The sequence below is a fragment of the Diorhabda carinulata genome, chromosome 5, assembly GCF_026250575.1.
Source record: "Diorhabda carinulata isolate Delta chromosome 5, icDioCari1.1, whole genome shotgun sequence".
Classification (NCBI taxonomy): domain Eukaryota; kingdom Metazoa; phylum Arthropoda; class Insecta; order Coleoptera; family Chrysomelidae; genus Diorhabda; species Diorhabda carinulata.
The window spans coordinates 7,664,910-7,680,338 of NC_079464.1; the positions used below are offsets into that span (position 1 = coordinate 7,664,910).

Sequence of the window (15,429 nt, forward strand, 5' to 3'; positions counted from 1 at the left end):
AAAAATTTTGTGTTAATTGAATAATTCTTAAGATATTTAAACATTATTTTTATACAATATAACTTGCCACTTAAAGAAAACTTATACTACATCACTTGAATGTCAGTACCGTGTCATGTCCATTCCTAGAATTTACCGATAAATTATTAATTTTTTTTGTCGTAACAAATGATTTAAACTAATTACCTTATAAATTCTAATGTTTATGATCAAACTGAGGAAAATTGATGCACTTGTTGTTTAATATCTTAAGTTACCATGTCAGTACCGTGTCATGTCCATTCCTAGAATTTACCGATAAATTATTAATTTTTTTTGTCGTAACAAATGATTTAAACTAATTACCTTATAAATTCTAATGTTTATGATCAAACTGAGGAAAATTGATGCACTTGTTGTTTAATATCTTAAGTTACCATGTCAGTACCGTGGATAAATGAGTCAGTACCGTGGAACTCAAAATCCGACATTTGTGTCTTGCTCGTGATACTTTGAAGTTGTAGTAAATTCCTCTTAGAGTTTTATTTTTACAGTAAAATAGATGAATAATATGCATAAAAAAGTTAGAAAAGTTAAATTTTAAAATCTTGAAATTTTGAATACAAAAAATCACAGTTAGAACGGAATCACCCATATGTGAAAAATCTTACCAGCGACATATCACTTTAATTTATTAAAACTTATATCTAAATCACACAATTTTATTTAGAAAAAACATAAGTTAGACAATTTTTGTAGTCATACACTAAATAACTTAGGTATGTAAAAAAATATGTTTGCTAGTTGAGGAAACGGTTGAAGGCACATAAATTCAAACGAGTAGTTGTTCAACAATTTCTAATAGTTATCAAAACGAAGCCAAAAACAGTTGAAAGTTGTCTCCTTCCAAATAATTACATTGAAAAACCACGCATCTTTGGTCGGTTACAACCAGGATTGCCAACTCCGAGCGACAGAAATTCGGAACACTAAATCCACACTCTTATCAAATCCATGCTGCACAGGGGTTTCTGGACTTCGTACATTTGAACTACTTGCAAGAAAATACCCTCTCGGCATAGGGATACTCAGGACGCAGATCACAACAATTTCTGCCGCATCTTGAATTCTAACTGTTAGATCTTGTTCAGATTCGATGATTGTTTTGTACACTAAGGACTTCATATAATCCCATATAAAAAAATTGAATAGGATTGAAGTCAGGTGATCTTGGAGGCCAACAATTGGGTCCAACCCGACCAATCCATTTATCTCTAAAACATCTCTTTAAAAAATTTCTTACCGCTGCAGCTGCACATATTTAACGGTACATTCTCCAACATTTCTTCCAGAAAGCGCGTATAAATTGCTCCAATACCCAACCACACAACCGAATATTGAATATTGAATCTCGCTCCAAGTAAATGAAAGCGCAAGAGAGAAGATGCACGCGTTGTTACATGCGATTAATAAGGACAAAGCTGCGACAGTTAATATGCAGCTTAGGCATTTCGTAGTTTCATTTCATTATACCCAAAAATTTATGTTTAATAAATAATACGTGAAAAAATAATAGTGTGCATCTTCTCTTTTGAGCTTCCACTTACCTGGAGCGAGAGTCGTTCACAAAAATCATTGCAATCTCTCTTTGCGGCCATTGGGCAACTGGCAACCATGGATTTTCATGTTTAATATATATAAGACTTAAAAAAACGGTTAATTAACAATAATGTACCTGTTTACACCTGGCAACCCTAATGCTGCGGCTGACTGAGAGCTGGCAACCATTTTTATTTCGATTTGTGACATCATTTTCTTTCGAATGCTGTAGATTGACTGAAAAAACATTTAGCTGCAACTCATTTTAGTATATTAATGTCATTAAAATTAATTACCGGTAATTGCGGCTAATTTTTACAAGGCAACCTATCCTTAATCCATTCCATACATCCTCAAGATTCCTTCAAAACTAATTTCATCAAAAAAAAAAATTGTGTGTGTCAGCTCCGACGCACGACTGGAGTTTACTCCTTACGTTCGATAGTCTAACCAGACGCAAAAAGAGTTTATTTAACTTAAAAAAGATTGGTTGATTGCCAGAATATTTTGGGCTTCCTTCATTAATTTTTTTTTAATCTGTAAACTCGCTGTCTCTCGGTTGGAGTTTTTGAAGGTTTAGATTTTTTCCTAGTCAAAAAATATAAAAAAAAAATTAGAAAATTTATAAATGCATAATTATAAAAATTTTAACCGACTTTAAGAAAATTGATAAAAAAAGGTTTTTATAAACATTTTTTTCAAATTATTATAATTAATTTTTTATTTACAATATAATATTATCTTAATAATTAACAAAAATGGTTATAAAAAGATAATTATGTCACTAAATCTTTTACATACAATAATAAATAGTACATGAAAATTATTTAAATAAGTTAAAAAATAACTTTTCGAAAGAAAATTATATAAAAACATTATTATAATGAAAAAATATCGTCGATTTTTCTGATAATATTATCGAATTATTGACTACAGTTGTTAATATTTAAAAATTATTTATAAAATAAATCATAATAACGTGGAAGAATTTATAGACATCGACAAAAAAATTAATTTTTGGTTAGGTTAGAAATTTTCTATTTATGTGGATGCGCTCGATAATTCATATTGGGTTGATTATCTAATTTTATGTGTTGTTTTCAAATATATAATTATATGAACTACATCGATAATTATTAAAATATTTAATAAATACAATTGCACATGCTCATACATATAATACATGAATTATAACGTACCTTGCAACCACGTGTTTGTTAGATGTTCCGGCAATATCATCTACACCGCTTTCTGCCATAGTTATTTGAAAATACTTTCAGTTCACTTTAGCGGAACACAATGATAATAAAACTTCAAACAATGACAGCAATATAAGTATGTTGACACTGACAAATTAGAAAGTTGTGCATCATAGGGTGCGCGCCAAAAACGTAACGAGGTCATTCATCGATAGATTTTACTCCTCACATTTTTCTCATACCGGGCCCCTTATATACGCAAATCGATTCTTAAGGAGTAAACTCCAAAAAAACAGATGCAAGATCAAGCGGTGGGATCTTAGACTATTACGTACTTACAGACTTTTGTTTAGAGGCAAATTTCTACAACATACAACACCGTTCATTTTAGCTCCATAAAAGTAAAATAATCAGGCAATTTAGAACAAAATTGGAAAAAAGAATTTGCTCGAGTGTTTATGTCAAAATAATACTTTATTAAGGAACATATTAGTCACCAAATATAAAAAAAATTCTAGGCGCTCTTCATTTGTGTCAAATTTTTTATTTTGATTTAAAATTTTCAATATAGAAACACCCTGTAGCGGCTCCCAATCTGATCAAGATTAATGAGTGTGACTTCTGTTCACCTGGAACATTAGCACCAGTTGATAGAGTATTTTCTTTGATGAACAACGCATAGTCTAATGATAGATATTTGATGAAAGAATCTATAGTTAAACGCTTGGATTAAAAAGCTTGTGAAGATTTTCAAAACAAGATTGCAAGCTCAAAGGACTTTCGAAAAAAATTGGAAGTACATGTAAATATTGCTTAAGTTTTATTCATTATTTCAAGTGTTTTTTCTTACTTGTAACTTATAAATATTAACATGTTTCAAGTCATGATTGTTTAATTAGAATTACCCCTGGTTTAGGTCTAGACAGTTCTGATCTATCTCTCATTCTGTACCTGTATACTTAAATATGTCACCATTTTCTGCTATATAAAATCATTAGCACGATTCATGTATTATTCATGAATTGATAGAGAAATATGAAAATGAGTTGGAATTGATCGTATATGAAAATTGTGTGCGTGTTTGTTGTATGAATTTACGTCTATAGGGTAACGAAAGTGGTATTGTCGAATTCAAATGAGGTATTTTACATAACATAATACCCCGGTCAATAAAAAAATTATTTATCCATCACACTTCCCCATACTTAAGAAATCAATGCTCTCTTTTTTACTTTTCCATAAAATACCTGACTAGGTTTAACAATAAAATGTATATATTAATGTCAACAAAGTTTAATAATAGCATTTTCTGACTCCATATCCATGCTCTCGTCAAATACGAATCGTCTTTTGGAAAACTCTTTTATTGGCTACAATTTTTATAAGAAAATCAGAAGTAAACACAATTAACAATAGACCAAAACTTAAGGACTGAAGGCAGACTGAATTGTATAATTTTTGCTCCGTTAATTTATATAAAAAATATATTGATCAACATCGAATGTTTCGACGATAATTCTATGTAAACACTATGTAACAGAGCTACATGTAGCACAGCTATATACCTCTGCTACAAGTTCAAAAAGTGACACTTGAGATCTGCTATCGATATCGAATATAAGACTATTTTCTCTGTTGAAAATATCACAGTAGCTGCGGCGAAAGCAGCGACTACCTAATATGTGTACTTTAGCCTAAACAGCCATCACTCCACTGCAACAACTTTTTGTGATTTTTCTAAGACATTCGACATGATTCAAGTCATACCTTACAAACAGAAGTCGCCTGTAAGAGTTGATACAACGATGTCTTATTGCAAGGTAATAGAATGTGGAGCTAAATGTAGCTATGCTACACGGAATGACATTAAATTTATATATAGCAGAGCTATAAGTAACTGAAGTAACTGTTATATATTGGAATTCAACTGCTCAAAATTTACGAGTCATAAATGATGACACGTACAAAGTGTCCAGCTCCTCATTGAATCGAATAGGCGTATTGCCTTTGAAAAACAAACATTCAATTACAGCTCGACACTCAATTTTTTCCATTTTCAGAAAAATCACTTAATACGAGTGTCAAACAGAAACTGAGAATTCACACGGTCTGATATTCTGATCTTTACTATCAACAATTAATGAAACTGTATGAATCAATAAAGAAAAACGGCCAGAAGTATCAAATCGGAAAGGTTAGGTTAGGTTAGGTTATGATAATGCAAAACCTCACAAATCTATGGCAACTCGCGGGAAACTATTGGAACTTGGCTGCGAAGTGATGCCACATCCCCCATACAGCCCAGATCTGGCACCATCTGATTACCATTTATTTCGAAGTTTGCAGAATTCTTTGAATGGTCAAACTTTCTTCGATCGCACCTGGTTCAATTTTCTGCTAATAAGGAACGGAAATTTTAAGAGCGCGGAATCATGAGGCTGAAAGAGATATAGCAAAAGGTCAATGAGCAAAATGGAAAATATATAATTGATTAAAAACTATTCTTTGTTTAAAAAAGTGTTTTATTTTATACTACAAAACCGACATTACTTTGTCACCAAAAGCATTTCTACGAATATTGTTCGCATCGCTTTCAAAGCTCTCCTATAACGAAAATTCTAATCATCAGAGTCTGCTGATTATTGATATGTCGTGATAGAACACCAGCGAATCGCGTAGATCGATATTTTACCTGGTAAAAAATACAATCGTATACAAAATTTTTCTGTTTGGTAGTAGGTATCTGGCCCACTTGTATCTATACACGTAAGTAATAAAATATTCGTCCAACTTTTACTACAAACAAATTAAAAATCGTATTACTACAAAATACTGATGACCCTCACAACAGAAGACGTGAAGTCGTGTATCAGCTGTTTTATTCTCACATTTCATGAATTTTTTATTACATCGTCGGAATAATAATTATTTAAACGCTTTCTGAATACGGCTTACACTTATTATGTTGTAGTTAAATGTTCGGGATATTTTTAACCTTGAAAATTTGGTTTATAACAATAGAGACATAGTGATATTGTTTATCTATTAATTCGTCGGAGCAATAAATCAATCAATCGGTCAAATTCCATAAGCGTGCAGTTCTTCCAATACCAATTGCAGATTATAAAAACCCTTGTCGACAATAATAGACGAGTAAAATGTACCTGCCTGTAAGGGAGTTTGGTTTAAACAGGATTCTTGCCGATTCGGTTATTACCAACCGTTGTTTCTAAACTGCTATAATTGTATTCTGGAAAATCTGCTACCTTTCGTTATATTACTTCCAATGTGGTAACCCTGTTATCGTCAAATAAACTATAAATTGTCCTGCGTATGAAATCTTGTCAACCGATTTCAGTTTTCCTTTACATGTTTTTCAGTTTCGTAAATCGTGACTACTCGATAAATAAAAAATTTATTTACTCTACTTAATTTTGCAATTTTTATTATGATTGCTTTATCAGATTGCTGAATATTTTCCGTTTTTAACCATTCGAATGTATTTAAAAGAACTTGCTGTGTTTGTATATTCAAATCTTTATTTGATTTCCTATCAATTTGACCTCAAGTAAGATTTTTTTCAATTTTTAAACCATTTATTCCAATATAATACCTTGCCGGTTAGGGGGTACTGAGATTTATAGTTATTTAGATAAAAATTTCTAAGAGTCTAGCTAAAATCACATCTTTTGTTTACATTTAGATAGTCTTTTTAATTTTTTTCTTCAAATTACCATACAAAGATGACATACACTCTTTATCGACTCAAAATAAATATGAAAAATCTTTGCACAAGCCTTTAAATTTAGATAGTATTTGGTTTTGATTGCTTTTGTTATATATAACAGAATTTTTGTTTAAATAATGTTAAAACAAACCCCATGGCCATTCAATCATATCAGTTAGATGGGAGCAATAAATTGAGTCAACATCGCATCTTAGCTCAAAATAAATTTATTAAAAATAATAATTTATATAATAATATCTATATAATAAATTTCAATAAACAATTTAGTTATCAAAAGCGTTTTAATTTTGTTTAAAACAAATCATTTTAACTTTTACCAGGTTTGAGTTTAGGAATGGATCTCCAGGCAAAAATAGTTCCAAAATTTTTTTCGCGCATTTGGGGTTGTTTCTGAAGGTACTAATAGTACATTTAAGGCGGGGGAGACATATTATTTCCATTATTTTAGACATTACATGCTACAACTTACATATGATAAATCCATGAAACCTAACCTAACCAAGATGTCATTATTTAGAATTGTTTAGGTTAGGTTAGGTTAGATTAGGTTTCATTGATTCATCATATGTAAGTTGTACTATGTAATGTCTAAAATAATATGTCTCCCCCGCCTTAAATTTACTATTTGTACCCTCAGAAACAACCCCAAATGCGTGAAAAATTTTTTGGAACTATTTTTGTCTGGAGCCCCAATTCTAAATAATTACCCTTTTATAGTAAACGGACAAAGTATCAAATATGATACGTTCACAAAATTCATTTTCTAAAACAGAAAATCAGTTTTCTCGATTTTTCCTTTCCATAATTTCATTCAATATCTATGAAATAATCGATATTCGATATTAATTTTTGAGTATCGAATTCGATATTTTTTAATCAACTTGTTTCTTGTTTTTTATGTGGTAACACTTACAAAACATGCGGAAATACGACAAATTTAGCGACACATTTGAAAACAAAAATTTAATACAAATTCAAAATCACTAAAATCTGGAAATGGAACTAAGGATCCTATATTAGTAGATAGATAGTTAGATATAATTTATTATACTTTATTTAAATAATAAATAAAACTGACGAAAATAAAAAATGCTTTAATTTTTTTAACGTTCGAATAATTCTTTTATTTTTGAATACTCAACGCTCTGAAATAAAAATATCGATATATCGAAATATCGATATTTTTCACGCTGCATACATCGATATTCTTTGAATATATCGATACGATATTTATCGATATAATGTTGTTATAACTTTCGTCGGACGTAAAACAGTGTGACCAACACATTCACAATTAAATTCCCTTGTCCTCAGAGAAAGAACCAGGTACAAAGGTTTTCCGCCGATTTTCAAAAAAATTATTGAACAGATATTATACTATGCCCGTTTAAGGGTTAACAATAAATTACAAATATTCAGTATCAATTATTTTTCACTTCTACCGCCTCAAGCTCTGGAAAAGAGACCTAAGCTAAGTTTATAAAAGGCAAATACTAACGGGCACGGTACGTAGAAGTAGTTCAACACAGAAACAATAAAGACGGAGTCGATGGTACGGACTGTTGGTTCTGTGGATAGAGAAACATTTAATAAACATCCTCTACAATTATCAAACTCATATGAACACGTAGAGGGAAAACCTAATAGAATAGACTTGTTTCCAAGCCAACGTCCTTGAAGGATCCTCCAATCCTGAACCTAGGCCGAGACCTATCAAGGGGTCTACAAAGACAACTGAAAGGCACGACTTTTCCGTTCTTAATATTAATATATACAATGAAAGAAAAAGCAAAAAATAATGGAACAAGTTGTATGGATTTACCTTCAGAAAATGTTGGAGGAGTAGAAGGTGTCGACTGTATGGAATGCCCATTCGAAATTTCCAAATTTGTTGACGATAAAGACAATGATCGATATAAAATAATGTATGAAAGTACATTTTTCACGTATAATAAAAAGATGTCTTCCAGTTTATTTTCGAAAGATATTTTTCATTTCAATGCTCTGTATGTCACCTCAATGATAGTAGATGTGTCAGATTCATTATTAAATTCATTCTATCAACTCTGAAGAAAAATTTCGAAATTGTCTTCAATATATCTCATCCGACACGAAACAAACGTCCATCAAGTATTTTATCAAGGTTTTATAAAGGCTAAACAAGTTTTATCACCTGATCTATTTTCAGAATGACCTAATTAAGTTTCTTTTTCTGTCAAAATGCTTTTAACGTTATTACTTAGAAAAAGTGTAAATCACTGACCTTTTATTATGTATATACGAGGAATTTCGTAAATATTCGCATACATTTAGAAGTATACTATGTATGTTTGGTGAAATCGTGATTCACTGAGATCACCTTCACTCAATTTCTGAGGAAAGTCTCTGAAACTAGTAGCTCTACTATTCCTCATCCTTACTACTTAGTTACCTTGTCCAGAGCAAACTATTCATTTAAAGATTCAGTATTGAGCGGCTAGGAGAGCCCTATCGTTTCCTAGATACAGATCTTCTGATTTGCAAGATGCAGGTGGACACCACCAAGGAACTTATACGCCCCCACAGTGACAAAGGAGATCATCGGCGGCGACGAACTCTCTTCTGGTTGCTGTAGTTTTACATAGAGGATATCTCGTTCTCAAGGCACCCATAATGTCTTTTTTAAGTTTAGGTAAATGCGGAATACATGATGTGAAAAATAGGAAGGTTTTTTGGAAACCCAAGTCCAAGGGGCTTGATCTTTTCCGTGTATGACATATTTGGTACCTTTTTTTCTACGATGTGAGTTTGAAGCATTCTGTGATCGCACGTACCGTCTCATTTAACGTTTAATTACCGCAATGCAAAAATATTTATCCTATCAGATAGCAAAGCTGCCCTACAAGCAATTGACTCGGAATAAGACCCCAGGTCTGCAACAATCTAAAAGATTTCTATCCTATTGTACAAAGATGAACTAAGGAGAGTTATTGGTATCCTTAATAGACACTGTCTGGTGAACTACCATCTGAAGAACATCGGAGAAACTCCTGACAGCTCTTGTCGCTTCTGTAACGAACCAAAGGAAACCGGCGAACGCCTTCTTTGTGAGTGTGAGGCAATCCATAAACAAAAACTACTGTACTTACATTCAAGTTTTTTGAGGCCAGTATTGCCCCCAGACAGATAGCTCAATTTGCAAAATCGTTGCTATTTGAACGGGTTACAGCCCGAAGTACACAATAGTTCATAGGACAAAGTGTTGGCAAGGTAGATTCAAATCCTTACGCCCTAGCTCATCTAATCTAATTTACGTGAAGATTGTATAAACTTTTCAGAGAAATGCAACAAGTGTAGCGGCAAAAATAGAGGAAAAACAGCGGCAAAATAAGGGTTTTTTATGGGACATAGAATATTGACGCAAGATTTTTAAAAATTGTCAAGTTTAGTTATGAAAATTGAGACATTTCAATAAATTTGTTCTATATAATACCTTTTCTTATTTCATTAATTCGTATGGCTGGGCACGATTGCCAAGTTTACTTGTATAAAAGTATTAATTAGTCTAAAGTGATAAAGAATTGTACTTAACAGTAGTTTATACTAAAAACAATTATTTCTTATCGATTTTTCAAAATGGTTTTTATTTTTTATAGTGTGGTTCATGGCCGGAATATCTGGTTCGGCAGGCATCCATGCTCGCCTACTGTATTCCCCTTTTGCCCGACATCGCCGTCGCCGACCGCCATCTTCATCATCACCTCGACGACCGCGCCAATTACCGACCAATTTTTTCAATCACCCATCCTCCTTACCAAATAAATAGTTTAAATAACCGAAAAATTTTATCGAATACGATTTAGGCCCATAATTTTTTCTACCTCTGCAATATTTATATAAAACGTATTTTTTTAATTTTTTTACGATATATTTATATATATTACTAGTTGTAAGAATATTAAAAGTGGCCTTATTTTTCATAATTAATTGTAGAAGTTATTATAATATTATTAAGTGCCCTTATATGTTTGCATTTGAATCTGTCGTTCTCGTTGTACCTGCGCTTGACTTTGCCTAATCCTTATTCCTAAAAATGGTCGGCAGGTCATCATTTAGAAGTAGAAGTAGAACGCATGCTTTAGGTAAGTTTCAATTTTTCTCTCTGGTACTTATTCAAAACTTTATCACCGATTAATTCCGTAACAAAGTTCGAGTTTTTTTGCATATTAAGTTAAACAATTTACAACAACCAGCGAGTTTGAGATCTTCATGGAAAGATTCAGAAGCTGCTTTGATTGTTGTTCAGTTTGTACAAATTGTCTAATTTCACCTAGACTGCACTAGGTGTGACCAGGGTTACTATTTAAGTTTTGAGATAAATAGAAACAAATACTTATAATTGGATATGGTTTTATTGTTTTTGAAAATAATCTTCATGAAGATCAATTCATTTTTACATTGTCGAAGCATTTCTTCCATTCTGAATGAGATACCTCCAAAACACGTGATTTGAACGCATCAACCTCTTCTTCAGATGTAGAAAAACGTTGATCTCGGAATTCAATTTTGATATGTGGGACTAAGAAGAAATCATTGGGTGCCAAACAAGGACTATATGGCGGATGAGGCATCAATTCGATGTTTTGACTGTTCAAAAACGTTTTTGTTTGAACTGATGTGTGAGAACTCGCGGAAAATAATTCGTCATCTATGACAGCACACTACTATTGGTTTAATTCACTTCGAAACTCATAGAAAACCATCACACGAAAATGTTCGTTATTTAATTCCATCTTATGACCAAGATAAATATTTCAATTATTCGTAAACAACTCAAATAATACTCGTATGACTACACGTTCCGAGTACGTTTACCATTAAAAATGTCAAACTTGATGATGTCAATGTCATACTTGACATATTCACATCAGTGTTGCCATATCTCAAAACTTAAGTAGCAACCTTCGTATATCCTTATTACCTTAATATGGGTACGTAGTGAGTTCCATGAGTTCTTGGCCTTATATAGTAAATATAGTGTGTTCGCAAAAATCTTTATACACGCAACAAGTCTCAACAACGTTTCAACTTGCTGCTTCGAACCATTTTTGTATAGTAGAGATCGCATAACCACACAGTCAAGTTGCTTTGAAATATTTCTCAAATTTTTGACTGAATAGCTTGATTCCACTATTTTCACCGATTGAAAATTGTGTCACTGGAGACGAGACTTAAAAGATATCGCGAGTATGGAGCTCCTATAACGGTGACTACTCCAGAAAATATTAAATTAGTGGAAATGAAAAGAAATTACGGCACAGACCGGCATTTCCAAAATAAATGTTCTGAGGATCCTACATGAGCATTTAGAGTATAACAAAAATTAGTGCAAGGTTGGTGCCTTGAATTCTCAGCGCAGTGCAAAAGAGTAAAATTTTCTGAGCAATTTTTAAAGCTTTGCCGCGAGGACCAAAAAAGTGTGAGCCGATCAATTGTGATAAAATTGTGATCTTTTACTATGATCAGAGGTAACTAATAACACCAAAAAAGTGATGGATACAATGTTTTGGGACGAAAAACGTCCTCGCTTTCCAAGTCTATTTCACACGAATTTTGCTTCACAGAGATTGAACACTCACCAAATATTCCCGACCTGGCCTCGTCTGATTATTTTTTGTACGCAAAGATGAAGGTCGATTTAAGGGGTTAAATATTCAATAGCGACCATGAAACTAAACTGACAGTGTTCGGACATTTTAAAACTCGTAACATTTATCAAAGCCATTTGGGTTAACCTCTATGGTATATTTATTAAAATTACTACATCAAAAAAAAATCACGTGTCTATTACAGTGGCTTGATACAGACAGTGTGTACACATGAGAGAGGCCGCCAAATGCGAAAATAATTTATTTTGTATCGTTGCTTGGGTTTAACATGGCGGCCACTATCATGTAGCAGCACTGCTTCTATCACGCCATGAAATATATCTATAATAAAATAGCGCCACCTATCTAGCACGTTACATAAAATGTTCCTAGTTTACAGAAATCCATTTAACAGAACCGTACTTACTTTTGTAAGATTCAAATCTTCCCCAAAACTATAATTTGCTAATGTGATCTATATCGAAAACTCTGAAACTTAAATATCGCTCTGTTCTGAGATACAGAGTGTTTGAAAACAATATAAAAATTGGTTTTGTTTGTTTCCTCAAGACTATTATATATTTGAAATATATGAAAGTACATTAAAATGTTTAAAACGTAGAATTCCATTCATGAATTTTGGATAATCCTTATTTGTTTGTTTTAAACCTTCACACCATAGCCAATTAGATACCAAAACGTTCTTCTGTTATATTTCAGTCGCACATGTACATGCATACAAATCATATATCTTCAAATGACTTCGTAGATAGTATACATGAAATAAATTTGTAAGATATAAATTTGATCCACAAAAGTAACATTTCATTGAAAAACGTTTGTATTTCACGTATAAACTTATTTTCGCAATTATAATATTGAATATCAACGCCACGGCAGTGCAAGAATTTGGGCTCAAAATAATGATAGCCTTCTACTCCTAGTAACATAATGTACTATTGCAAGATTATTAAATAATATTAACAGATAAATCAATCAATATCAATGTAACAGTCAAAAAATATTTCGAATTTTAGATTACATTACACGTTTTTAAAATGAAAATTAGCTTAATCCGGTTCTGGGACTTTACAATAATCAGTCTTATAGTATCAGCAGTGACATCTATCTATGAAGGACCTAATTATAACGTCGATAAAGAAGGCATAGGCAATTTAAAAAATGGAACTTTAAAGATATCTTCACTACCGATATAAAACTATCATTGACTTATGACAAAATAAAACGACCAAAAATTGACATTTGTTCATTAAATGATGATCGAATATGTGGTGGTATGAATTAATATTCCTAAACAAATATCATGCCGTAGTGAAGTGGTAATTTATATTAAAGTTATTATAAGTAACAATTATTTGTAAAGTTTATATATTAATACAAATGATTTTCGGAAATACCTCCTAAAATGGCAATAATTATGCCAATAGTATTACTAAGAAATTGAAATATAAATGCTCTCTTTCCTCCTTTTTGGATGATTTAAATGATACGAAGCAGATTAAAATGGATTATGAACTTGAGGTATTCGAAGTATATGATGATAGTGACCAACAAACCTCTAAAAGGCATTCGAAACATACAAGAAAAAAGTGCAAGCAGAAACAAAAAGCTGTAGTTTTAGGCCTCGAAAATGCTGACAATGATATAAGTAAATCTAAAAGTAGTGTGGTAGGAAGTGATCGAAGACACTTGAGTCTTAGGGAATCGATTCTAAGTGTATTCACCAAACTTGTTGTATGGAGGGACCAGAGACGGTATCAAACCAGTGTTCCTGATAAAATTGATTCACCGCATTCTTCCAAAGACTTTCGGAAAGGCTATATACCTTGTGGTGAGTTTTCTAACTTTATTAAAAGCCTGCTAAAGAATATTCATAGACTCACAGACCACAAAACCTTTTCAAAAACATATACAATACACTTTACATTTTAACTTTACTATTATATAAAAACAATATATGAACTAAAACTATAAATACAGCAAGTGAATTATGGGTACTTGCCACAGCTTAGCTCAAGTAATTTTGTGATTTTGATATTGTTCTACAAACCATTGTTTCACCATTACCAATTTATATCTAAAACTATTTTATATCCTTCACTTTGTTTTTATTGTTATCTTATCCCTTTTGTGTTGCTTAGCTTCCTTTTATGTTGCTTTAGGTGTACAATTTAGAATATTCCAAGTTAAGTAGATAAAAATCTCCATCAATCAAAAGATGTATTGCTTTTGGCTAATTCGTAATTGTAATTTTCATTGCTGTCATATCCCCTGATGGACATACATCAGTGACAACTTTTACGGATAGTATTGTTTCATTAGTATCAAATCAAATTATACTATTGAACAAACTGAAAAATATCTCTTCCCTAGCCAAGCTGATGAGTTGTTTTTTAAATGTTATTTCATATTTTTGTGTACTCTTTTTTAAATATCAGACTAGAAATTTCGACTATGTTGCAATTTAGTATTTACCAAGAAGCATTGGCGATAGTTTACAAGATTTCTGTCTCCAGTATATTTATGTTGGATGGGGTTGCAGTTTTCACCATAGTTGTACTTCATAGCTTCAGAGAAGTTTGTGGATGGCTTTACAAAACCTTGATTTCATAATTTTGGCCCCAATAGATCACATTTTAGATTGATACAAATTTTTATTTTATTTTGGCAGATATGTGGTTTTTCAAGATGGTAGCATAGGTAATGGATCACATTTTATTGTTGCAACAGGTTTTCTTTACAGTATATGAAGTTATTTTAAAGACATTTGGATTTGTTATAGTGTATTAACCACTCTAATAGACACATATATATTCACTATTGGTTGATCTGCAATTGTTGGCTATATCTGGATTATGATAATCTATTGCATCTTCAGCACACAATAAATTTTTGACAGGTAGGAAATATGCAATAAATATGAGGTACAAAACAGGTGTTTGAAAAAATACATTCAGGTTTGCCTGCACTAATTGGATGATAGTATATCTTGAAATTAGCCAATGTAATGTTGTAAAATTTTAACAAGAGTTGAACAGAATTTTTTGTGTTTCTGTTGTGATATCATCGAGTCAGATTTAGACAAAGGTCTGTATAAAGTTAAGGAAAAGTCTGATGCTGTATCTCTTGTCTTCCAAGAATTAGTGAAGATATTTGAAGACATCGTGGCAGTTGCTATCTAAGATCTAAAATCAAGTTACTAGTTGAGAATAATGTATTTATCAATTATTATTAAATTTGTTTTAGTTGATAGCAA

At 31.8% G+C, this 15,429-nt stretch overlaps 1 protein-coding gene and 1 long non-coding RNA gene across 4 annotated transcripts in view; one reads left to right on the forward strand and one right to left on the reverse strand.

Moving 5' to 3' along the window:
• The window catches only part of LOC130894477 (probable phospholipid-transporting ATPase IM), a 75,953-nt gene that overhangs the window by 34,474 nt on the left and 26,050 nt on the right, over window positions 1–15,429 (forward strand). For 2 of the 3 annotated variants that reach the window (XM_057801347.1, XM_057801346.1), the window contains exon 2: window positions 10,161–10,646. In XM_057801347.1, coding sequence (XP_057657330.1) covers window positions 10,598–10,646 — 49 coding nt within the window. In that variant the 5' untranslated portion in view covers window positions 10,161–10,597. Of the gene's footprint in view, window positions 1–10,160; window positions 14,005–15,429 lie in introns of all 3 variants that reach the window. The other variant, XM_057801345.1, reaches the window with a different exon arrangement.
• On the reverse strand, window positions 1,712–2,872 carry LOC130894490 (uncharacterized). Its single transcript, XR_009059343.1, has 3 exons — window positions 2,778–2,872; window positions 1,875–2,166; window positions 1,712–1,815 (listed from the first exon to the last, which is right to left on the reverse strand). It is a non-coding gene; the product is annotated as an uncharacterized LOC130894490 (long non-coding RNA).